The sequence below is a fragment of the Nomia melanderi genome, chromosome 6 (genome assembly GCF_051020985.1).
Source record: "Nomia melanderi isolate GNS246 chromosome 6, iyNomMela1, whole genome shotgun sequence".
Taxonomy (NCBI): Eukaryota; Metazoa; Arthropoda; class Insecta; order Hymenoptera; family Halictidae; genus Nomia; species Nomia melanderi.
The window spans coordinates 7,053,322-7,078,693 of NC_135004.1; the positions used below are offsets into that span (position 1 = coordinate 7,053,322).

General features: G+C 44.2%; 1 protein-coding gene across 9 annotated transcripts in view; it reads left to right on the forward strand.

Annotated features, from left to right (window-relative positions):
• LOC116431675 (uncharacterized) overlaps nucleotides 1–25,372 on the forward strand; it is a 346,182-nt gene that overhangs the window by 188,589 nt on the left and 132,221 nt on the right. For all 9 annotated transcript variants that reach the window (XM_076368232.1, XM_076368234.1, XM_076368235.1 and 6 more), the window contains one exon: nucleotides 16,893–16,983. In XM_076368232.1, coding sequence (XP_076224347.1) covers nucleotides 16,893–16,983 — 91 coding nt within the window. The remainder of the gene's footprint in view (nucleotides 1–16,892; nucleotides 16,984–25,372) is intronic.

Genomic DNA, 25,372 nt, shown 5'->3' on the forward strand with positions numbered 1-25,372 from the left:
ATTTTACTGTCACAAAATTATTCCTGGAATCGCTTCATCGATCATTACCAGACCCGTCGCACTAAGGATCTAAAGCCCAACGACACAAAATAACATTCACCAAGGAAAACACGCATTCACAGTAGTACTGGTCCCCTCCCGCGTAGGTAATGTATTCATAACCGTACGTGCGGTCGGGAGGCAGTTCCCATCGAAATCACCGCGGCTGGCACGCGCCTTAATCGCCGTTAATGATAATACAAGTGTCCCGGTCTCGCGCAGAATTTCCACTAACGCGCATTCAAACCGTCCGTCCCCCGGATAAACCAACATGCGTGGATGGGAACGCAGTCTTGAGTGGCTAACGGCGGAAGACGAGCGTGTACCCGGCCCCCGGTCCGCGCCACCGAGGGTCTCGGACCTATTTACGTGTATTGGGAACCATCATTAAGAGAGAAAGCGGGCACTGGCAAGGGAGAACGGGAAGGAAGACGCAGAAATGACAAAGCCGCTCGTTAGGCCCTCCGAGGGTCCTCACAAGCAGCGCCAAGGGTGAGAACGTGCTTAGGCCTCGATCCGACGTCCCTTCGACCTACGCTTTTCTCTACCCCGCTCCCTACGCCGGCCTACCTCGCCCTCGTCCTCGTTGTCTGACCTCCTCCATTGCGTGCTCTCGAACACCCTTTTCGCGATGGTCACTTGCGGGTCTCGAGGAACGCTCCGAGCGGACTTTGACCGTTGACGAACGCTGTCGTCGTGCGTCGGCGTCGTTCGACGGGGGCCTTGATAACAGGTTATATCTTCCACAACTTTTCCACGATCACGTGTGTCATGCAGGGAGCCACCGGTATCGTGAATTAAACGGATTGGTGGATTCGGCCGGATCGTAGGTGTGTATTCGTGTGCGTCAGAATATATACCCGTCCACGTAGAATTGAAACGAAAGTTTTACGTCTGCGGAGTTGTATCACTTTTCGGGTATTCGGAGGTTTGCAACGAAACACGTGGGGTCGGTTAATTGTAACTTCGGAACGCGTAACAGGATTTTGGCTTAATTTTTTTTACTGTATACAAAAATTTTGTGGAATTTGTACACAAAAAGGTTAATAATTTTATAATTTCGTATTGTTTTATCGGATGTTATGAATATAGTAGTAATGTGAAGTATTTTTTGCTAAAAAGTAGTATCTTGTACGTATTTTTACCGATTTTTATGTATGCAGGTAATGATGGTTCTACCTATGGAATGAAATTTTGATCATTAAAAATTATGCGTATTTGATATCATAGAATTGTTTCACATAAAACGTTATTTTTAGTAAAGAACTTTGGGGTGTCGGATAAATTAAGATACCTGTTTATCCTTCCTGATCAAAGCGATTGTTGATTTTATAGAGGGTAGTAACAGTATCCGACCGATGCTATTTGTTATTGTTAGCGTTCTCTGACAAAGCATCGTTAGAGCTGAAAGCCGCGAAGCCGTAGGAAGTGAGTTAGTGCGCCATTGGCAATTACGCGTTGACAACATCCGTCTAATGGTGCCTCGCTCGTAAACGGTCTAACGTCTTCCCACTTCTCCTCTTTCACAGGTTTCGCCGCGTCTTTGCTCATAAGATGTCATATTCTCCGGTAGCGCGGGTTATGCTTCTCCGCGGCGCGATATAGCGCTTTACAAATTGTGGGCGTCACGTAGTCACGAGGGCGGCACTGTTCCGCTTGTTTCTAAATCTCGCTAGCTGTGTATAATTACTCTCTGCTTTCATCGCGACGAATACACTACACACATCGTACTAAACCATTTATTCCGTCTCCTTACAAATACCAAATTTCGTACTTGATCTCTGCATACTTTGCACAACTTCCGCTCGTTAAATAATTTTTTTTTAATATTCCTAATAAAAAGCATATTTTCAATCCTCCGTAACTATGCCAGCTTTCCATTGCCCAATTTCCCCAAAACGATTTAACGTATAATTAATTAATAAACGCAGCAAGCGACAATCCGACGCGATCGATACCCAAACTCAAACAATACCGCAGACGTCTAGCGACCAAGAATACCGGCAAGACAAGTAAATTACTCCCGGCATTACTGGTCCCCGCATTTGGTATTTTCATAAGCGCAGCGTGTCACGTTGTCGAAACACCGTGCAGTTCGGGCAAAACCCATTCCCGCGTCTCCCTCGTTATTAATCCCAACGTCCAAGGGCTATATCCCACCACCTGCTGGGCACCTTCGGCGTTTCTGTAGCAGGCGTGCGGCGACAAGTCGGCGACCGTTCGAAGTCGTTCCCAGTACACGTCGCGGGAGTTGGCAATCAGTCAGCCTGACAGTTTTGCCCGCGTAGGTGACCCGTGTGTCGGGGGTGCGTTCCATCACTTTCCGTCCGTGATGTATGCATGAGGTCGCGACCGGCAGCAATCGCGGTACACACCGAACCCTCCCCCAAACTAGCCAACTCCTCCGACGGCCGCCTTCCCATTTTCCCTATGAATATATGAATCGAACCGACGGAGTTATACGGACACCGGGTACTCGTGGGGGCCTGCGGTCATACGTTACCGTCGCGAGACGCTGCCGTGTGTCCCGGTTTCATCCCTTGGCACTAATATTACCGCGAATGTATCACGCCCACCGACCAGCATACGGCACAGTTTGTCTAGCGATGGGAGAAATAATTCAACGACCGACCCCTGTCACTCGAATTATTTTATTCCATGAACGAATCAGTTTGTGAAGCGTTTGATCATCGTTTAATGGCATCCTTAGTCTGTAATAATTTGAAGACGTTTGAATTGTGAGGAGTATAAAATAAAATTGTTCTATATTATAACACGTTGACAAGTTCAATTACCGCGATTCAGTTTCGGTTTTCTTAGGAAAGTTTGTTATACGTTGAAAGTTGATTATATGAGTAATTTGAAAAGTTAACATGTTTCACGAAGATTGCTCTCTCAAGCTTCTTGCATCTCATAAATCCAATAATTCTTATTTCGTTCCATCTATCTCCACAAAAATTAATTCTTAAATCTATACAAGTTTGAAAATGATTAAAAGTTGAAACAGTATTAAAACAGTCAAGTAAATAAGGTAATAATTTCTGAAAAAGCGAAAATAGAAAAATAAAATCTCAAGAAATAATAAAAGCTTTTTCAATAAACGGGATGTATTGATGCTATACTCCCAATATTTTTTAAACGATGTCCAATAGGCTTACCCCAGTCTTAGAGCTCGGCCCTATCTAATGTCCCTTCGAGCTCGACAAAGGGCCCAAGTCCAAAACCCAATGGCTTAACGAGTTGCGCGTACTTCGCGGGAGGCGAGTCAGCTCACGACGTTACTGGGTGGTAATGGAGTTAATTGCCGGCAGCGGACGAAACCGGGGGCTTACAAGTTGAGATACCCTGTGCACCTGATACCGACAAATTGCTTGGTTCTTACATTACAGCGTGATCCAGTGTGACCCCTACTCGATGCATTGTAAGTCGCGGTCCAGTGTCTTTAAGGGCTCAGACAGACACACACACACACACACACACACACACACACACACACACACACAAAAGAGACTTAATCAATTCTTCTTCATCGGTGTCACTGACACCTGAATCTTAACCCCCTGTGACGATACGTAATTTTGAAGTCATCGACTGGAGTATTCGCATTTTTTAAGACTTATTTAATTGAGCGCTACAAACTGACGTAGCATCTTATTATCGCATTGCTATTTTTAATTAAAGATACATTTACAATAATTATTATCTCCTCTCCCTTAGATCATAGTTTTTAACATTCACATTTGTTTTAAAACAAAAGACAGATCAACAATTAAAAATATTACTTTTGAATGAAGAAAGACTAAATTATCTTCTCAGATTACCTTAGCAGTATAACTATAAGCTTGTAAATAGGAACAAACATTTTGTCAAGATATCACTAACCAAGTTACAATGAAACAACGATCACATGAGAAATGATTAACGAGCCAGCTAAATTACACGATGAAGGATGTCTATTTGCTGGGTAGCTTTATACGTTCAAAGTCTCTAACGCGTTTCGTTGTCGGTGGCGCGTCTCTGGAAAGTTGCGGCGCGCGTTATCCGCGTGAGCTGAACGGCGAGGAGAGAGCGGCACGCGAAATAGGATAATACCACGGCAGGACCTCGAGCCTTCCGCGTAGCCGAGGGACGACGACTAGCACAACACAGAAAAGACATTAGCCAGCGTCGTGAAAGGCGGCTGCGAGGGGCCAACAGGGTTGTTGCGTCTGCAAGCTTCGGGGGCGAGGGGACTGCGGCAGAAACGAGACCCATTGCCCAGCGCAGACGGCTTCAGCTAAGTAAAATTACGACTGCATTACGTGCATACGCTTATGCATCGCGTCTTCATTGCAGCCCGAGATTTCGTAGCGTCACAGCTAGACACGCCTCATGTTTTACGCCTGGAAATAGTTTTATTACTTCATTTTAACTATTCTGTCGTGAACATATCGCGCATGATGTTATTCGTCTGTGAACTACAGCTGTATTTAACTGAAAATATATGTAAATTATAAATGTATTAATAATGTTAACACTTTGCGATCGAATATCGCCGTAACGACGACTTCGAGCTTCGATATCTGAACTTGAAAACTGCAAATGAATAACATGTGGTTTTCTTTCCTTTTAGTAATTAACACTTCCATGTATAATTCCGTTTTTTTTGAAAAGAAATGTTAGAAGTTTTCGACAGTCCCGTCTGCGAAGAGTTAATAGAAGGTTTTATTATTATAAGTTTGTACTCAAATGTGTTTTGTAAAAACAGTTTAATTGAATCTGTTTATTGTAGGCAATGACGTGTAATTTACGATTCGTCGCCTGATCATTATTAAATTTCTCGAACAAAGTCGTTGGTACATGGTACCGTAATTCTGTCGAAAATTTCGTTAATTATGCCTGGCGGAGCAGCCATCGACTTCTGTAATTAATATCATCGGTTTCCGTCGTCCAATTAAAAACCAATTTTGCAGGGTCCACTTAATTGGCCGGTTTCAATCGCGGCGGGCGTATATTGCCTTACTACCTGAACACCCTTTTGTCTCATGGCATCGTCTTATCGGGAACGCCTAGAATTAATCGTGTATCAGGCTCAAGGCTCACGTACGGGTAACGGTTTAATCGAAGGGGGAAGATTAATTAAATTATATACTGCTCGTGAAGTTAATTCCTTCCTTTAAATTGCAAATTTCCCAGCCCGACGATTAATTAATCACGCCGCCTCTGAGGTTGTAAGTTAATCGCGCCCGGGAAGAAGACGTTAATAGATTAATAAATTTCGCCAGAACAGTATCCTCGCCTGCTCGTAAAACATTTAATATTTCTGGGCTTTTTCCTTGCCGCGGAAAATCTTTGTTGTTAATTCTCTTTGGCGAATGCTTTACGAACCGCTATATAACTATTGCTGTCCAGAAACTTGGCGAACTATTAAACTGGTTTCGCGATCTACGAGAAAGTAACTTTTTTAACGAATACCTAAATTGTAGTATTAAAAAATACATTTCTTTTACATCAAATTCTGGCGTATTTGTACATATTAGTTTTTACCAATACGAATGTAACTGCTTTGGCTCCGTAGTAGATTAAGAATATCAGTACAACAGTTCCAAGTACAATATGAGAATTCTAGTTACACTTCTCAAACAAATTGCGCAGCTAAGGAATTGTCGACACGAACTGTTTAAGCTGAAACCTAAAAAAACAGTTCCTTAAGCTGTTAAGTTCTAATAAAATTAGCATCCTTTTGTACAAGAGATTGTCGATTAGGGAAAGGGTTGAAACATCGTTTGATCAAGCATCAATTAAACGAACTTGTCGGACGGATCCAGGGAAATCCAGCCTTTCCGCGCGGAGTGCTTTCGGGACGAAATAATAGTTGAGATCGGATCTTGACGGTGAGTAAAAGGACCATGAGCTTTGCGCGGTCTGGTCGAATCTGTTGGGAACCGTAATCGGCACGAGTGGTGGCCCCTGACCGCTGGAAAATCCAGCCGCTCTCATTAGCATTTAATGCCGGCGAAACTTTCGGCTATAATGGCTCGTGTGTGCAGCCTGACGAATGCTCGAATTAGAGGCGAGAGGGCTGCCAAGAGTTCGCGGGAAGAGCGGGGCGTTTCGAGGAGCCCGGGATAGGAGGTGAACCCGAAGAGACCGGAGCCCGAACGACGTGTTCCCGCTCGAAAATACTCGCCGGCCCTCAAGCTGATTAAATTCTTCTGACCGTGATTACCGAATCCCCGCGTCACAAATGCGTAAATTGCTTTGTGAAATTATTAAATCGCGCGTCCACGATGCTTAATACTTTCGCCAGGGAGAGGCCACGGTCAAATCGGTTCCTCGGACAGTTCGGTCGCCATTGTATCGAGTTCATTGTCTTCTATGATGAGGCGATCTTAGAGACAGATGCTTAAATGTTGTTGCAAAATTTAGCCTGTTCAAAATTTGAAACAGATCTACCAGTAGAAATTGTGGTAAATGTAAAGTTCTTTACATTAGTCTTACTTCGAACGTTTCGCAATGCTTACTCTAATGTTTTACATATATGGATATCTAGAGTCACAGTTTGTTTTCAATAACGCATTAACAAAGTCAAATCATCAATTCATGAGACCAATTTAAAATCAAATTCTCATACGCAACGTAAAACCACTGAAAAACAATATTCATCGCAAAGAAATTACGAAAAAAAATGAAATCAAGAGGGAACGAGCGGAAAAGAGAGGCTCAGGATCGTAAATTAACGCACAGGAAGCGTACCCGGTATCCGAGCTCGGCCAGCAACTTTTGCTCCCGGAGAATTTCATCCTGTCGGACTGGTATTTCATTATTATCCGCGAAAGTTAATATCCGCTTGGCGTGTATGTAAAAACTTCACTGAAGTTAATATACTTTTAATTTTTTTTGTTCCTTTTCCTTTTTATTTTTCACGTACGCGCCGATGGAGCCGGCCGCGGCACGGCTCGGTTCGACTCGTCAGCGGCGTTCGGTCGCCGGCGTCGCCCCCGCGCCAGGAGAACTTTAAATTCTCATGCCGGCTCGCTTAATCCGCGGCTTAAAGAGCTTAACCCCACGAATATCTCGTCAGAGCTTCCCCCTCCCGACGTCGGCCCGTGGTGGCAGAGAGCAGGTTTATTAGCGCATGGATTTCGGAATTCTTTTCATCCCCGGCTGGGACACGAAGCCTCCCACGCCGTTTACATAAGCGAGTTCTCCGGATTGCCTTTTTGATATGTAGATAAGGGGTGGTGCTCGCTTTTACGCCGTTTACGCCCCACCGCGGACTAAAGAGACGTCCGGAGCCCCGGTGTCCCGCGACTCCCGGCGTCCTCGACGGGGTTTCTTCGTCTTTGAGCGATCTGGACTCCCCTCCCATTATGTAATCCTTGGAAATGCGTCCTCCGTCGATCCACATCGTCGGGTTAACTCTTTTAAGGCCGGTTGAATGACGCGACTACAAGCAAAAGCTTTGTTTTGTGCAAGGAGTTTCATTCAAGTTGAACAAGTCAATATTACTACAAATAAATAAAGGCAAATCAATAATGTTATGGTATTTGATTTAGTTTTACTTATTTATGGTAATAATACTACAAATAAACCATTCCATTTATATTGTAGACAAGAATGTTTGGCGTGTTTTAAATGGTTCTGTTTTGTGAAGGCGTTCGAGTTAGAAATTACTGGGACTATAGGAATGGCATAAATATAAATTGCTTAGTAATTTCTTCTAACTTTTTTTTGAGCTACAGTTTCATTTAAAACATGTTGTAATTTTTACTATACTATACCGTGTCTGTAAATACGATAAATATCTTTAACATTTCCACAGAATTACGGTTGAAAGATTCCGGGGACCGGGAATTCTTAGAACAGTGTAGTTCCGAGGACGTTCGCGTGTAAACACGTTGAAAAAAATCGTATCGCCGGGGGCAGGATGATTAGAGTATTTACGCGATACAGTCTCGCCTCCATTTTCTTGAAGGAAATCTCGAGGGTCAGACGCGATAATTGACGCGTTTCTGGCGCCGCACGTGAAGAGCTTGACCGGGATAAACAAATTACACGCGAACTGTTTCACCGGTGTAATTACGAGTAAATCTTGTTAGAGAAGTTTCAGCTGAATTACATCTTGAAGCGAGCGCGCCGAGACTGGAAAACTTAAACGATAAATGCGACTTTATTTAGACAATTAAATATTCCTATGAACAAGCGTACAATTATACAAATTCGTCGCGAGATATTAAAAGTTATCTGAAATCCACTTTTCGCTGGTCGACGCGAACTTCACTTCGGCAAGTACAATCAGCATCGCAATAAAGAAAACTTGCTGGCTGGCTGCCTGTGCCGCGCCATTTTGCCGAATTAGAGAGCTCGATAAAAGGATAAATGATCGGTTTAGGTTTCTATTGGCGTTACGCTCTCGTGGGACCCACGAGCCAAATCAGCTGCCATACAGAAGAAAAAATAGCGCCGAGACGAACGAGGGACCGGGCATTCTCTACTTCGTCTTCGGTATTTTACCATTATTGGGCCGCTTCAATCTCTACGAAGCCGTTCATTTATCTCTATTATTTGATGTAAACAGATTTAGTTCGTGCTTATATTCCCTTCAGACACCAACCACGTACGCTTTCTATGTTCAGTAAAATTTCTATGTTCCCCTTTTATACGTCCTGGGTTTTGTTACTGGTATTATCGTACATCGACGATAATATCGTCATTTACGTTATCCATTTTATTTTGAACGATAAATCCTACAATCTTTGAAATCTTTCACCTATTAAAAATTACACACAACTTTTGCAAACAAAATTCTCAAATTATATCCAAAAATAATAAATAATCCAAATAATAAAAATTCTTTCTCTAGACATAAAATATTCAGTTTCTAGTACACTCGGAAACAAAAAATTAGAATACCTAGTCGATACGCTAAAATAACTTGAAGAATAAGTTTATTTCAATATATCAAACACGAAATACTACATTTTCCATCAGTCATTTCAAACTCGTTAGGTCTCACGAAAATCATGGATAAAACGGATCGTCCTTTGTGTCTAAAATCGCATCGCTGCAAGCACCGCAAAGCTGGCAATCAGTGCCGGCGTGGAATCATGGCTGAAACGACGGCACAAAGATAGTTTTTGCGAGAAAATGGAAGCCGATTTCAGCGCGTTTCAGCAATTAGAATAGCAGCAAGCATCAAAGGTGGTCTGCGCGAGAGGAAGACGTGAAATTTCATCGGAAGCCATGCGACGACTACGGTAGAAATACACGCGGAAAAAGGGCGGGGGCGGGGGCGGAAGAGGGAAGGCAGCAATGAGAGCTAGTCGGTCCGAGTTTGCGAGTTCCAAGCCAAGGGGATTGCCGTATATTAAAGTACTTTTCGATTCCCCCTTTCCTTTCCACGCCAATCCGTGGCTCTGGACTGACGCTACCTCCTCTCACCCCTTCCCCTTACACCCTGAACCCTCCCACCTTCTCCTCGTACTTCTCTTTTCTCCGCGTTCTTCCTCTCTCGCCGATCTCGTTGCCATTCGAATCGCGAGTAATCGTAAGCCCTAGCTAAGCCGCCTGCGTATTTTGCACGTGATGGTCCTGCTGACTCGTTCATGATTCACTACGATAAGCTCGACAGTGTTCGGCCGCGTAATAATGATGGTCAGGTTACAGGCATTAATCGTGGCTTTTCTTATCTCGTCCTGCTGTAATTAAACCATGTGTACCCTCTTCTTTTCGGTTTCTCTTTTGTTGAGGTCCGAGAAGGTTAGTTTGTGTGGGTTAGTCGAAATTCTTTGGTTTTTCAGTTTTCTTATCTGTTTTGGATCTGAAGCGAGGAAAATTAATTTGTCTATTTTTTTATATTTGTGAACAGAGAAAGAAATTAACAGTTTATGTAAGGAAAGTAGAATTCGAAAGTGTATCTGGTCGGTGAAATAATAGACAGCAAATTTATTCATGACTGGGTGATTATTATTGAAATTGGATTATCCATGCTTTTAAATTCTTAGTTTTTATTCGTATGAATTATGATTCCAGAGATTACCAGGTATTAGGGAAAAATTAAATTAAACCTCAAAGCCCCCGAAAAGTAGGCATTTTCAAAAATCTACTCTCTCGCGGCAACATTCATCGTTGAGGGGTACCTTTTGGTGCCATTAGTCATTAGCGATTCTAAAAGCACCCGGGGTAGAATATTACAGCAGTAGCCGCGGCGGCTTTTACCATACTTTAGCTTTATGCGAGCCTCATTCATCAAAACCCAGCGAGCCGAATGGCTCCTCTGGTACATGGGCTCGCAATGGGTCATATATTCCAGCGTGCTATTTAGAATTTGCGATCTTACGGCATTAGACTTTTCGGAAACCGTCGACGGTCTTCTTTACAGCATACTGACTACGCACTCACGAGTTCTACAATTTTCATCATTTCAGCGTACTCGACAAATTTTAATCGCGCTGCTGAAAATGAGCAAAGTTTTCAGGAAGAGTGAAAGGAAAAGACATTTCACAGTTATATAAACTTACTTTGTATTTCTTCTTTCTTTTATAAAAATAAATAATCCTTATCCACCACCTAGAGCTCACATCAAAGATCACAAGTGAAATCAATCATCAATATAACTAAAATTATCTCTATAACCATCTTCACATACTACCACACATAACACGTCCAGAACCTCTCTATTTTCTCCAGCAAAGATTTCAAACAAACCAATCCAAAAATTCCACGCTTCGTTCGCGCTAAGTCGCGTCACTTCTCGACGTCGACTTCCATCGCGGCTGCTTCGACCATTGATCTAAGCGCGCGGCGGACAGCCGACGTGAAGGTGAGAACCTGTCAACCCTGTCACGTGTCCAATGGACCATACAGGCGGCCCATTATCGGCGAGGGGCTCCGGAGAGAAATAATAAAAATGCCATTAGTGTCTCGACGTCCCAGGACGTTCGAACGATGTGAACGTTCACCCCAGATTTCGGACGATATATCTCATCCCCTTCGACCACTTTAACGTCTTTGTCACGGACTCTCCGGGCTTGACGAGGTTAATCCTTCTTTCTGGCCTTCAGCCTTCCTCCCGTTGCGCCTCGGTTTCCTCCTCGGTCCAGCGGCTCGGCCCTGGCGACCTTAAAATCCGTTCACGAGCTGGAACGAAAATAATTGCATCGTGATTCTTCCGCTTTTTCGTTCGACTCTCCGCCCCTTTTCTTCCATCACCCCCGACTGTCTCGTTTCTTCCCGAGCGCCGCGGTTACGCTCCCTTCGCGTCCTCCTTTTCTCGTCGACGACCGAGAGGGCATAAATCCTTCGGGATCGTCGCCAAAAATAAGATAAAATCTCGCCGTGGCGCGGCACGTCGGCGGGAGGACGGGAAAAAAGGCAAATTCCCGAATAAACACATCCGCGCCTCTTTATGGCGGCACTTTACGGATCCACCGCCCTCTGACTCCCGCGGTCTGTGTACCGTGCGCATTATTAACTCAACCACCGGAAAATGTCAACGCGGTCGGGCTCCTTATCTCCTTGCTTTTCTTTATTTTAACGCTGAACGCCGTTTCCTGACTGCATCCTTCTTTTCCCTCGGGCGCGGTTTTTGTGCTCGCCGTTTCAGTGTCCCGTACAGGGGTGAAATGCTCAGGCCTTTCAGACGTGCCAGTTAAATAATTTATTAAATGTTTACAATGTTAGCTTACTTTTATATCAATTCAACATTTTATCGATCTGTTCTTGAGAGAATGCTAATATTGCGGAGAGATAAAATATGTTCGAGGTTCCAAGTGACAAACGGTGCATATTATTAACTGATAATAGTCGAATTTGGTTTAGTCTTTAAAACCGTGGAAGTTATTATGGACTAATTTCGTAGTCCTCGATTTTTATATTACTTCTGTACAAATTGCCGCTTAAATGAAATATTTATACGATTAAACCTCTGTTGAGTACCCGACGGTGATGTTCTTATCTTCGAATCGGTGCTTGTACCGCGGAGGATCTAAAATTAATCTCCGCCGCTCTATCAGAGTCCATCAGAACGCGACCTCTGCATTCGAATGAGCAATGGCGATCCCTGGAGCATCTCAGCTTCTTCGGCGAATCTCCGGGGGCGTCGGAACGACTCGGGATCGGATTTCCAAACGTTTTAATCGCCGTTTTTCTTTTTACTCCCCTGCCCTCGATCCCTCAATTTTCTCTCTCTCCCCCTCGGCCCCATGGTCGGGGCAGAGTCCTTTTCCAGAAAGGAGTTATCGCCGAAGGAAGCTACAGGCACCAGCGACGGCGTGGCTCCTGAAAAGGGGCTGGAGACGCCCGGCGGGGTTAAAACGACCCCCGGTCGCAGTCGGGGCTGAAGTCTGAAAGATAAGGTACCCCTCTTCTCTCTCACGGCCTCCTAGATTATGGAATGGCACTTTAATTACACTAATGGGAGAACCAAATGTTAATTACAATTCGAAGTCTAAAAGAGAGACGAGCCGCGGCACCTAAAGACAGAAGAGGATAGGCGGAAAGACAGAAAGAGAGAGAGAGAGCGGCAGGAAGGAAAGATATGGAAGGGGGAGGGGCGGTGAAGGAACCAGATGAGATTTGCCTGCGTAAGAGGGTTTCCGTGATTAGTATTATTTAATTAAAAATGCCCGGTCTCATTATGGTCACCTCTCATAAAGACCGGCGTTAGCTGCGTGGGAAGTCGCTCGGAAATTGGATTACTGGAAGAGCGGGGTAGAAAAACCGTCATTGAGAATCACTGCCGCCATACGTCCTCAATTTTCGGTTTAAATTGGATTAAGGGGACCAGCGGATAATTTGTCTATCTGGCATGGGATTCATATTATTTTGTCGTTGCTCGTTATACTTTTATTATCTCTTCTTGCGTCTGTATGTGAAAGTTTATGATAAAGTCTAAATTTAATAATAAGAAGGGTAATAAATCTATATTAACAAAAATCTAATGACTTCAAACGAAGTGAGCAAGTTTAAAATGAAAGTAACGATCACTATAACAACTTTCAATAAATTTGAATACGCAATCGATGTCTTTGAATCTCATAAATCCGAAAAATAATCTTCCTTAATTCCGAAGAAGAAGTGCCATAAAAGTGTTAATCAGCGTTCGTTAACAATTCGCCCAGCCCTCGGAGCAAGAATCGCGATCCATTCCCGTTGCGCAGGGGATCGATCCGAATGGTCGCACGGGGTACGGAGATCTTTCGTTTGAAAAATCTCGTCTAGGCGATCGACGTCCCGGGCGAGACGAGAAAGTGTACTACACGGTTGGCCACGACGCCGTGCTATCGACGCCGGGGTGGTGGCAAGCGGCAGCCGGGTTTCAATTTAAAGTTGGACGAGCGTGTCGGGATTTCAATGTACAAAATGCGTATGCTAAACTTTTCGCACCCCTCGGCGGCGTACACCCTCGCCCACCCTCGGCTCGCCTTCGTCGTCCGAGTTCCGACGAACCGGGGGCCCTTGACGGGACGGACCGAGGCTGGACAACGTCCCGACGTTGAAAAATCAGCAAGTCTGATGCCCGGCCGCCAAGTAGAAAGGGTGCGCAAGTAGAACGTTGCTCGTCAGGGTAAGCCTGCTCGCGGGACAAATGTCCCGTGGAGCACTTTGAAGTCGCTGTCCCTCGCCGCTCCCCGAACGACAAATTACTTTTTCGAGGCCGGCGTGCGGCCTTCACGCCCTTAGCGCCGCGGCTCGCCCTTAAGTCCCCTAATGATTGCAGCTGCGATCGAAAGGTGATGCATATCAATGGGTAGGCTTCGCGTCGAACATGCGAAGGAACTTTCTAATGGGTTTCTGGCCGACGCGAGCCTCTTCTCACCTTTCCCCGTGCGCGAGGGCCCGCGTTCTACAAGGGAATTTGCATCGCGACTGATGCAACGTCCTTTCGAGGGTTACTGATGAGATAGGAGGAATTTATATATTTTCTGTTCTTTTTGAATTTTGCTTTAAAATGTGTTGACAGTGAACTTTTGTATGAATGTAGAGTAGTATCTCCATTTATTCAAAAGAGTAGGTACAAATATTCGACGTGCAAGTGAGTCCTTTCTTGAAGTATTGCTGATGTTATGAACATTGTCGGATTGTTACAGTCGCTTATGAATTCAGGAGAAAGCTGAAATGTGAAGTTAAAGCATATGTCAAATTTGTCTTCTTACTAACAAATTTTTGTTCGTTTATTGTTAATATTTTCAAAATTTGAATGTAGAGCATTAAGGGTTAAAAAGAAACCAACTGTAATCAGTTGCGACAGAAATTATTGTGTAAACTGTCTCACAGGAGTAGCTTGGAGGCCTTTCTTACTTTGATTCGAGTCTGTCGGCTGGAATGCGAAATTGTGTACAATACACTCGCGGTGGGCAAGATTCACGAAGGACGACTGGAAAATGAGATAGGAAAAAGTGGAACGACGAGGATGTTTCAGCGTCCAGGCGATCGCGAATGGGCGAGAAGTTTCGCCCCGGGACTTGGATTACCGCGTGGCTTCGGTCGGATTTGAAAATCGTGGGGTCCCGGGGACACGGCGGGATGCCGGCGTAGAGATGCCGGGGCGTGATTGATTTTGCATACGACACGGATTGGACAGGTTTGAGAAATTGGACTGGCTTTCCGGCTGGTTTGGCCTCTCTCTGCCCTCCTTGGCTGCTCCCTTCGTGCCTCGGTTTTCCTCCACCCGGTTCTTTTTCTATATCGCGAGTGCTATATGCTTGGACGTTATATCGAAGAGTACGAGCATACATGTATGCTTACCGTAAGATATACAGGGTGTCATGATAATTTTTCTCACAGAGTATATCACCGTTATTTCCAATTGTAGGAAGGAATATTGTCAACAGTAAGATTGTTTTGAAGTAGAATATAATAAAGTAATAACTTATTTCTACAAAGGAATATTTTGAAATTATATGTTTTTTATATTAGCTGTCAGTCATGACAGCTAACTGATGGGACGAGAACACGGGAAGATCAGTGTAAAATAATAAATTCTGTACATAATGTTGCTTGCTGCCATTTAAAGTAGCGATAACAGTATAGGTGTACTAAAATAGTGGGACACACTATATGTTTATTCAACCTATCCAAAAGTATCTCTAGCCGCGAGACGAAGAAGAATTCACTCTCGTATCTTTCACAGGGAACGTCGAGGGGGATTGGCCTCGAACGAGCGATTTGTGCGATCTTCGAGGACGTATTTATGAGCGTTCCAGGTTCCCACTTCTTCTTCCACTTTTATTTCGCGTTCACCATTCCGGAACTGTGCGCGCGGTCTGAGTTACGGCGTGCAAAGTGCAACGTTGACACCTTATGCGACGTAATCGTTCCGCGACAGCATTGGCTCCTGGATTTATTTTCAAATCCTTGTGATCGGAACCACGTAGAGAAATTGAATGAATTGATTGGTAGGATCATTAATCTTGAATATTTCTATCACGTATTTTTTTAATACATATATTTCGATGCTATATAAAGACTGTAAGGAGAAAACTCATTGCATTATTCGAAATAAACCACGTGATACTCAAAAGTTTCATATCTTCGAACTAACTACAATACAGTCACCAACAATCTTTGCAACGCGGATTTATATGTGTTCATGACACATATTGTTAAACAAAGTTTATCGAAATAAAAATTTTAATAAGCTGTACCCAAATAAAACTTTAATTGATAAATACTGTGATAAATACTTATTGATAACTTTTATTCTAATAAATACATAATTTCTTTATATAATTTTCAATTTTCATTAATTAGTCTTCAAAAACGTAAGCTCGCTTGAAAATCTACAGATCTAGTGATCGCGTAGTCGCGAAGAATAACGCGAGGAGACTATTGGAACCATTCAGGGTTGCTCGTCTGGCGTTATCCGCCGACGTCGGAGTGGATAACAAGTCGAACGATTTATTCTAAACCTTTATCCGGGGGCCCCTCGAAATTTATGAAAGAAGACGCCCGTTTAACCGACTCGCTCAGTCATCCCTCACGATGGTGGTGAAGCCACCCTTCCCTTGGCTGTCTTCCTGGCTCGGTCTGTCTTTATTCCGCCACATCTCCCGTGGTGCCTCCCTCCTCTCGCCCCCTCATCCCTCGCTCGACTCTCCACCCCGTGCTCACATGTCAGCCCTTTATTTTATACCAAGACGAGACCGTCCGAGCTGGTCCTAATATTAAAGGGGATGGCTCACCCTTAGCGCGTGATCGGGATACCGAAATTCTCCCGATCGGACGGATCGGGGTTCGTTCCTTATTGGAGAACGGAACGAACGTCGAGTGGCGGAGCTACGAAATGGAAAACGCGGCGAGAGGCTCGCCCCGTTTCGCAAGCCTTTACGCTCTGTAATACGTGGACTGCTTTGACTATTTGGGCTTGAAGCACCATTATTCTCTATTCTACCCTTAGAACACGCAGCGGGACGTTGCTGAGCATTTTCGGGAGGCAAATCCTTCTTTAAGAGTCTATTTATATTGAGTTCGTTTAATTCTATTACTATTATTAAATCTTCACATTATTATTTTACCTTCTTCGTTAACATTTTTCTTAATACTTTTTGTCTTGTGTGGTTGTAAGGATGCAGCAGTATGATAATGGTAAAAGGTTCAATGCTACAGTATAACAAATTTTATCGATAGGTTTCCAATGAAGACAGTTTTAATCAGATATTTTCATACAAAAGTGGTTATAACAAAAAAAACTTGTGCATTTTATTTTTTAATATAATTTTATCCATTAATATTTCTTTGTACCAAGTATTCTTGAATTTCTAGTTAACAACTATCGAAAGCGATCACACGTTTATCGAAGTTTATCGCTTAGTTTAGCTCGAGATAAAACATCGTATTAAAGAGTAACTTTTCTATTTGGTGTTTTCCAGTTGTACCTGAGCAAATCGCGGCAGAGTGGCTTTTCGAACGATCTGCAGCAGAGTCTCACAGGAACGGTCAGCCCAACTGCGCGTCAACAAGGTAAGTCTTTGCTCGTCGATTTTTCGGCCGCTTCCCTAGTTGCTGCCTTCATCCCCCACGGATATCTTTCGCCTCGTCCGCTGCAAAACTGTTCGTGAATTTCTGGCCGCGTTTGAAAAGATTCCGTCCCCCCGACCGCGCGGAGGTCGTTTCCTTGCTGTTTTCTCATTTCTGCCGGTTCAGCACGCGCACAGCCAAACACAGCCGTTTAACGTTCTAACGGTGAATATTTGCCTCATACGTGTGCCGAACAGTCGTGGCCACGTCGAAATGCAAGCGACGCTTCGAAAGTTTCGGCAATTTCGCGTGCACTCGGTCGGAATAAATATTTGATGCCGAAATAGTGGCCAATGGCGGTAGACGTTCTAAATTCTAACTGCACCGGAAATACTAGAATTGTTTCGTATCGTGCGGATACGTTTCGAACGATTAGTTTCACCGTGAAATGTTAATTCTGAAGGAACAAAGACACGACACGAACATAGAATATAAATATCAGTTGAAATTCAATTATTTGTGATCGAATTAAACAGGGATGAAAGTGTATTATTGGTAAATAGATGGTAAACTTAGTAACATTGAATGCAATGGTAAAGTTAAAACTCTCAATCATATATGTCGACTAAAGTTAAATTTAAATTTCGTGTGAAAAGTTATACAAATGAAAATAACATAATTTAACAGGCAGATTTGATTTTATAAAATCCAAATAGAGATTTTCTGTGTTCGTCTTAATTATCACGAGAATTTTAAGTGTTTTTTTATCATATTTTTTCATAACCATTTTTCGGGTTGTAGTTGTTTTCAAGTAATTTGGACATCGGTAACTATCGCGGTAGTTAACGCATCAAACCTGCGAACTTGAAGTTTCTATGGGCTAAGACAAAAGAAAAAAACGCGTCCAAGCTGTTTCTTTATTTGTATCGATCGTAAGTATTTCCACGGAACCGGTGATTCGCCTGCGATGTCGATGAGTCCCGGTTGTGGGGACGGGAAAAGCAGGGAGGATCCCGGCATCATGCATAACCAGACGCCGGTCTCGCATAAATATTCTAATAACTTCGGAAACTAATATGATTGCAACCAGCGGGAATAATGTCCCGCTCGAAGTGGGCATCGGGGATATGTATGCGTGGAATACGAAATACGCGGGCTGCGTCCACGATTCTCCTGTGCTAAAGCATGGATCGCCGGCTGAGGGTGAAATCGATCTCTCCATTAATGACAATGGTTAGAAAAATCGAGGCCTTCCGCCCCATGCACCTTAGGGTAATGATTATGATCAAGCATGAGACATCAAAGATTACCAAAGGTATTACAGACATAATAATTACGATTGCATCGAAGTTTTTCGATTTACTGAAATTATCGCACTTACGTTTGAAATTGAACAACGTACATGCGGTTGAAAGGTGCAGGCTCTAAAGGCACATATTCAATAAGGAAAGTACGTTGACGAAACGCGCAAACGAGCGAACGGAACGCACAGGCCACGCGACTATCGAGAACAGAGGGACTATCGATCTTGCGCGGGGAGGTTCGAGGAGTTGAACGAAAATTCATTCATTCGAGGTATTCCAGTTCGAAAATTAATTTCAATCCGTACTTGAACCACCGGCTTGAGCCTTGCCATTCTATCTCTGTCTCCCCCTCTCTCTCTTGCTCTCTCCCCCTCTTTTTCTATTGCCCCCTTCACCCCCTTCTATCTCTCTCACCCTCTCACTGAATCTGTCTATCTTTCTCCTCGTCTGCTTGGTCAAACAGCGGCGTATACAAGCGCGGTTGGAAAAGCGAGCAGCGGCGCTCGAGTACTGGAAACAAAAGGCCGGCGTTTCAATTAGGTCCCTTATTAGTTAGCGATAATAGGGCCAGCGGTGGTCGAACGTTAAAGTCGGGGCTTTCCAGTGCTTAACCGTTGACTGCGTTAGGTCCGCCGGGGTTGTTTGCGTGGATCCAGCTCTTACGATATTAAGGGCTGACTAGGCATTCACCGGTAATGCCATCGAACGAACGAACGAACGCCCCCTGTTTCCCACCTCATCGCCGTCCACGCTATGCTAGCCCCGGATTTTCGGTGTTTAGAGCCCTGGCTACTCTAGCTTCTTGGACGACTCGACCCATGGATCCGGCACCGGACCAGGACAGGAAGGACTCCACGGGTCCTGGCGTCTCCTCGAGCCGGACCTTCCAGGGTCTTCGGGTCGATTGATTTTCTCGCGGTGCGCGGGGGTTGGCTGCAATACTGCCGTAGCCCATGATAACGGAGTTTGTGCTGCGACGAGGGAAACGGAAGAGGGTTAGCAGAGCGAAACGCTCGAACTAGGAGAAATTTGTCGCGAGAAACCGGTCGCAGCAGTCGCCTGCGGCGAGCCGCAACGATCCGCCGTCGTTCTAGCCATTGTACGCTACCGCACGCTACAAGGGGGACCGCTGCCGCCACCACCCCGGCGCAGCGCTATCGTTCGAAACCCTTCGAAACTAACTCGGCTCGGCCGAAACTCCGCCCGCTTTCCTCGCCACGAAACGGCTCGCGCGCGGTTAACAAGGAGGCACGCGATGCACATCCGCTATCGATTCCTCGGCGAAAATAGTTGTGTTTCGTGACCCGCGGATCCGACCTATTACGTGACAGGGAGAGCCGAGAATCAATTTCACGACACCGTCGCGGATGCTGTCGGGATGATGCTGGCTTTCTCCGCGGATTCCTAGGACATGGCTTTATTTTGTGTGGGAAATTGGAAGGCTTTTTTTTGAGGTGGATTAGTGATTCTCAAAGAGATGGGCTGAATTATTTTGATAGTGATAAAGAGATTTAATCATTTTGTCGTTGGTGTAGTTCTGTAGCTGATATAACGGTCGATATAATCACAGAAGAATTACAGTCTTTACTGTTGATATAAATTACTTTCATTTTTCAATGACAACAAATTTAATAACGAGTTAAACTGTGAATACGCGGTCATCAATCACATTATGAAGTTATTAGAAAATTAAGCAACGAAGTGAAACGCGTATAGCTAAACATTAAGAGAAAGGTTAAAAAAGTTAAAAACTAATTCCACGCATTTTCGTTTAAAATACCGTAGTGACAGTGAAAGTTTAATTTTAACAAAACTTATGGGAGTTATCGGTGTCGTCAGTTCTTTCCACCCGCAAAGACCAGAATCGGTTTTAGCGTAAATGTGGAGTGGCGGGTTCAGGGTGTCGGAGGGTGCCCGGGTGGCGGTTGGGGGAGAGCGGCAGTGGAGTGGTAGCGACATCTTGTATTGTCAGATCCCAACGCGACAAATTCATAATTGCGTTAATGCGGGTACGGCGAGGGTTCTTGCCGCAACCACCGCAAGGCGCGCTATGGCGTCTTGCGGCTGTAAGAGAGATAGGGACCAGGATCGAGAGGACTGGAGAACGTAGAAGAGAAAATGGACGAGGGCAACAGAGAACGAGAGATAAAGGATGACGAGTGGAGCCGGTAAAGGGAGGGAAGAAGAGGGAAAGGAAAGTCCCTCCTGCTACGGGCTCGTTAATCTTCCAAGGATTACGCCAGGAGGAAGTATCGCCATTGTGCAAGGTGCTCCTCTTTCAGTCGATAATTATTAATTAAATTGACCTAACGGACCACTTCGCGATTTATCGATTTATCGAGAAGCTCTCGGACCGTGCCGATGTCACGACACGGGGTTCTGGAAAGTATCTTCGACCGTGTATCAAATAAAGGTCTGACGAATTGCACGGGATGCAGATTGAACCAATTGTTCCAGAAATATATTTGAAAACCTATGTAGAGATTCAATTTGTCGTATAAGTCAATCAATATAGATGTTCCACTTTGTAATTGCACAAGAGAAATTCAGTTATATCAACACTCTAATTTGATAATCCTGATTCATGATTCAGAATAGACAATTTAAATATTTCCACTGTTAGCTCTGCGTCTATAGAACGTTGATTTACAGAGACAGTAAAACCTGTTATTTAGACATTTTCTTTCTAACTTCTATGTGACACTATCGTTCACAATGTTAGGCATTTGTTGCTCCAATAGGGAAGATCCATTAAACGGGAACACATGCATCAATGGATCAACTGGGTTTTAATTAATCGCGAATAATTAAATTATCATGAAATCGAACAGGAAGGGTCATCAAATCCGCACGAACGGGTACGGCAACGTGATCGGGGAAGGGTTGCGCGTGTGACCGGGTCGGGGACGGGCCGAGGGTAAAAAGGATAGAATTTCAAAAGCGAGAGTGCGGCGCGGAACGAACGAACCGAAATAAAACAGTGATATCGAGGCATTTCACGCACGAGCGGGAACGTTTAGCAGATTCAACGTGCGTACCGGCACATGGCTGCTATCCTGCCACGGTGAGACCGTGCTCTCTCATTCTCTCTTTCCCCTTCGCTCTCCATTTCCATTTCCAACTCTCTGTCTCTCTTCGCTCTCTTTCTCTCTCCCTCTCTTTCTGTTCCACTGGTTTGCTCTTTACCCGTCTCCCTCTTCCTCTATCACCTACACCCTCGCCCAGAGCACACTGAAAAATACTGTTCTCGCTGACACCTGTAGCTTCGGCGTTCTACATATGTGCGTACGTACGCCGACCGTGCCCATCGTGAAAACGAGGGGCAAAAAAATTATCACTCGGCAAGATTTCCATAAGATACGCAAGCGGTCCTGGAACGTGATAATTCCGTTTTTATTTCTTGTTAGGCGTTGTGTAACAGGTGGTGAAATAGGGTGATTCTGTATGAAAAGATAGAGAATTGAAATGTTTTGTTCGATGCCAATTTTTCGAGAATATCATAATTGCATATATCAGGAGCTTTTAAGCAGTTTGCTGACTGTATTCAATACGATTAGGATAATCGAAAGAAGTTTATCCGATGTGAAGGTCATAAGTAGAAAGTGATAGTCAAGTTATTTATGTTGATGTAATGCAAATAATACATAGTTAGTTTAATCATGTGAATTGTTACTAGGCTGCTAAACTTCATACTTTTCGAATGGGGAAAAGTTCAAGCATATCAATCATTGTCATATTTCTCTGTATTCTGTTTAACTTCTAATTCACGGAAACTAGTTACGGAGGAAACAGAATTACTTTCACTAAAAATCTTGCTAAAAATTCAGATCATTTAATAATAAAATAAAGATCGGATAATACCCGAGCACAAAATAAATTGCGCGGATCGTATGTCACACTTCAACTGGGCAGATTTTTCGTCGTTTTCGAGAAGCGAAGGGAAACGTTAAGGGTCGAATTTACCGCAATGAAAGGAGGACAGATTCCACAAGTGGTGGACTTTACGGGACTTAAGATTAATCCCCATAATTACCCGATTTAGTTCTTCTCCGCCAGGCCACGTTGTATCTTGTTTTTATACGGCAGCTTGCGCTTGCCCCCGTCTGTGGTGTACCTTCGCGGAAAGGTCCGGATAGGATGAATGGCGACCCTAGCGAAGACTCGGTTGCTCGGTCATAAAGATATTTATCAGGTGACAACCCTGGTCATCCTTTACGATCCTTCCCTTCTTGAGGTTTTCCACGGATGTCTCGGAGCTAGCTCACCCTTCGGGCAGTCGCGTGCCACGTTGCTCGTGACACGACCCTTGCGCATTCTTTTCTCTTCGTCGAGATTCCGCGAACCTTTCTCTTGCAGGGAAAACCTGAGAGAAGAATGTCTGTCTGCCTCTGGATTCGATAAACTAACCTCTGTTCTTTGATTTCGATTTACGTTAATCTGCGCTTTACCTTTGTAACATTTGTTAATCCGATATCGAAGTTCTACTGATTACATGCATACATGAGTGGTAAATTGGTGATAATAAAGATTTAAATTCTAGTAGTTAAATTAGTTAAATTCTAAACACCATGCACAGATCTAGTCCAGAAAAGAAAACCGCTGTAAAAATTCGCAATTCTTCTAACCACCTTACCCGACTAAAAATTCGAAACTCAAGAAAACTCACAACACCAACATTTCTAATATCTGAAATAACAAAACTAAACAAACGAATACCAACAGAATCATTACCAAACAGTTAATCAAAGCGACATCACCATCGTCAACATAAAAACTCTACCACAACTCCGAATTTTCCCAATCCAAATGCGTGCACACAAAACACGCGAAAACGAAATAAAAAAAGGCAACAAGAAAAGGAAAACAGAAAAAAAATCTCAGCACTAAAAACGGCGAAGGGATGCGCTTGGTGGAGGTGCGACGCGGACGAGAGAAATATAGGGGTTGGTTGTCGTGGATGACCGACAACGCGCACCGTGGGCGTGAAATCGGACGCCGGCCAGGACGTCCGCTCGACTCGGCAGCCGGCGGACAATAAGAATCGATATCTTAATTAACGAACGCCGGTGGGTCCGATGTGCAAGCGAACTCCTGCCCGTGGAGAAGGAAGGGTGGAAAAGGGGTGGTAGCAGTGGCGGAACGACGCCGAGAGAAAGAGTGAGAGAGACAGGGAGAAAGAGAAGGTGGTGTGGGGTGGGCGAGGCGCGGCGAGGGGGATGGACACGGCGAAATCCGGAGACTGGGTGTATTCGATGGGGTAGGAACGCGGACGCCTGACCGGAAGCGAGAGTCTGCGAAGCCCTACGGACCTCGGCTCGTCGTCCCACCGGAAGCGCCATTCACGCGGCCCTCTCGCTTTCGTCCGCCTTCCCGTCGTGGTCACCGTTCTCCTGCTCGGCTAACGCTGATACGTTCCTGAATAAACAATACTCCCCCGAAAAAAAATATAAAAGTTCGCCTCGGACGCGCGTTTGGGTAAAAAAATGATCGCGCCCGCCAGCTACGTCGCCAGATCGGGTCCACTCCGTCCGGCCGCGATTTTGTTCACCGTCACAATGGTCCGCGCATTCAACTTGCCGTTTAATCGCGTCGGGCTACCGATAGCGAAAGTATCCCATGTCATTCTTGGGAGTAATTGTGTTGGCCGCCTACTGTGGTGGTAGGTTTCGAGGCGAATCGACGTTTTGATGTTGGCTGGGGTTCGCGTGAGTTTGTCGCATGGAATATTTTATTGTGTTTAAGAATTTTGTGGACATTTTTTGTATGGAGATTGCATGATTTTGTTAGATTCGATGTTGTGGAAATAATAGTTTCGCACTGATTGAAGGGATGAAAGATTAATTCTTTGCATTTTTGAGAATGCTTTTATTACTTTTTTATGTTTCATTAAATACTTTCGTGTTTATATGCCAGTAATATTGGTGAGCTCATTAATTAAAGGACTGATTGGAAAAGGAATAAGAAAATTTGTTAGTTTGTTGTTAAAAATATTTTAGTCGAGATTCTTGCGTTCGTGTCCCATTTTCTTCACAGTTTCAATACGACCAGCCAAACACGGATCTGTTTTATAATGCAGAATGTGTAACGGTACGATATCCTTGGAGATTGAGGGACTCTCGTGAACGCCCGGGCCAATTAATATCAGCGCGAAAGAAACGACCAAGGCCGAGGAAATTAACGAATTGGAGGGTACGGTTTCCGGGACGCTTTTACCGCGACTGACTAATCCGATAAAGTGGCAGACTCGCACGAACCTCTTTCTTCTCGCTGACATCCCATTTGATGGGATATGACGCTAAGTATTCTATATTGACTAATAAACCCCGGTCCCCGGGTGCCGTGTTAACGAAGACTCGTTTCTTACGCCCGTCGTTTGCACTTTCCCCAGGACTTCCTCTTGTTAAGTATTATTACGAATTTCTGCCATGCCGCGATGGATATATGTGCGCACGTTGAGGACGGGTCCAGCTCGAGGATTATGTCTTCAGTGTGTTCCTTAATATCTGTGAATAATTTCTGTTGAATTAAACACTCAACGAAATTGTTTTCGTTTGCGACTAACATTGTTTATACGAATATTATGAAAAGAGTTTCTCGTTACTTACACAAATGATATTAATTCTGTTAAAACTATGACATTACGTCGAACAAAATATTGACATTCAACAATCATACCATTCTATGTTAAAAATTCTTATTTCATTTCCCATTTTCTTCTTCGTGAATATTTTAATTTTCCCTTTTTCATTTTAACCGTGATAATTTACTATTCTATTTCTAACGAATTAAATCGATTTAGGTTCAGACTTCCGTCTCGCCATGATATCCGAAAAGGTTCCGTACCGTAGGGTGAAGCGCTGTGTACACTGCACGCAAATTTTCTCTAACGCGTTCCCCGGCCGTTCGTTTCTAGATAGTCGGGCTCCAGATGAAGTAGTCAGCTTAGCGAAGGCCGCAATAGTGGACACCTCAATCAGGACTCGCTTTGGAACCCAATTTCACGAGAGAGAGTATTTGCTCGTATTTCGGGTGGTGGTAGGTTTGACCTCTCGTTAATCACCAAAGGACCCGAAGCTCGAAGGCGAGTC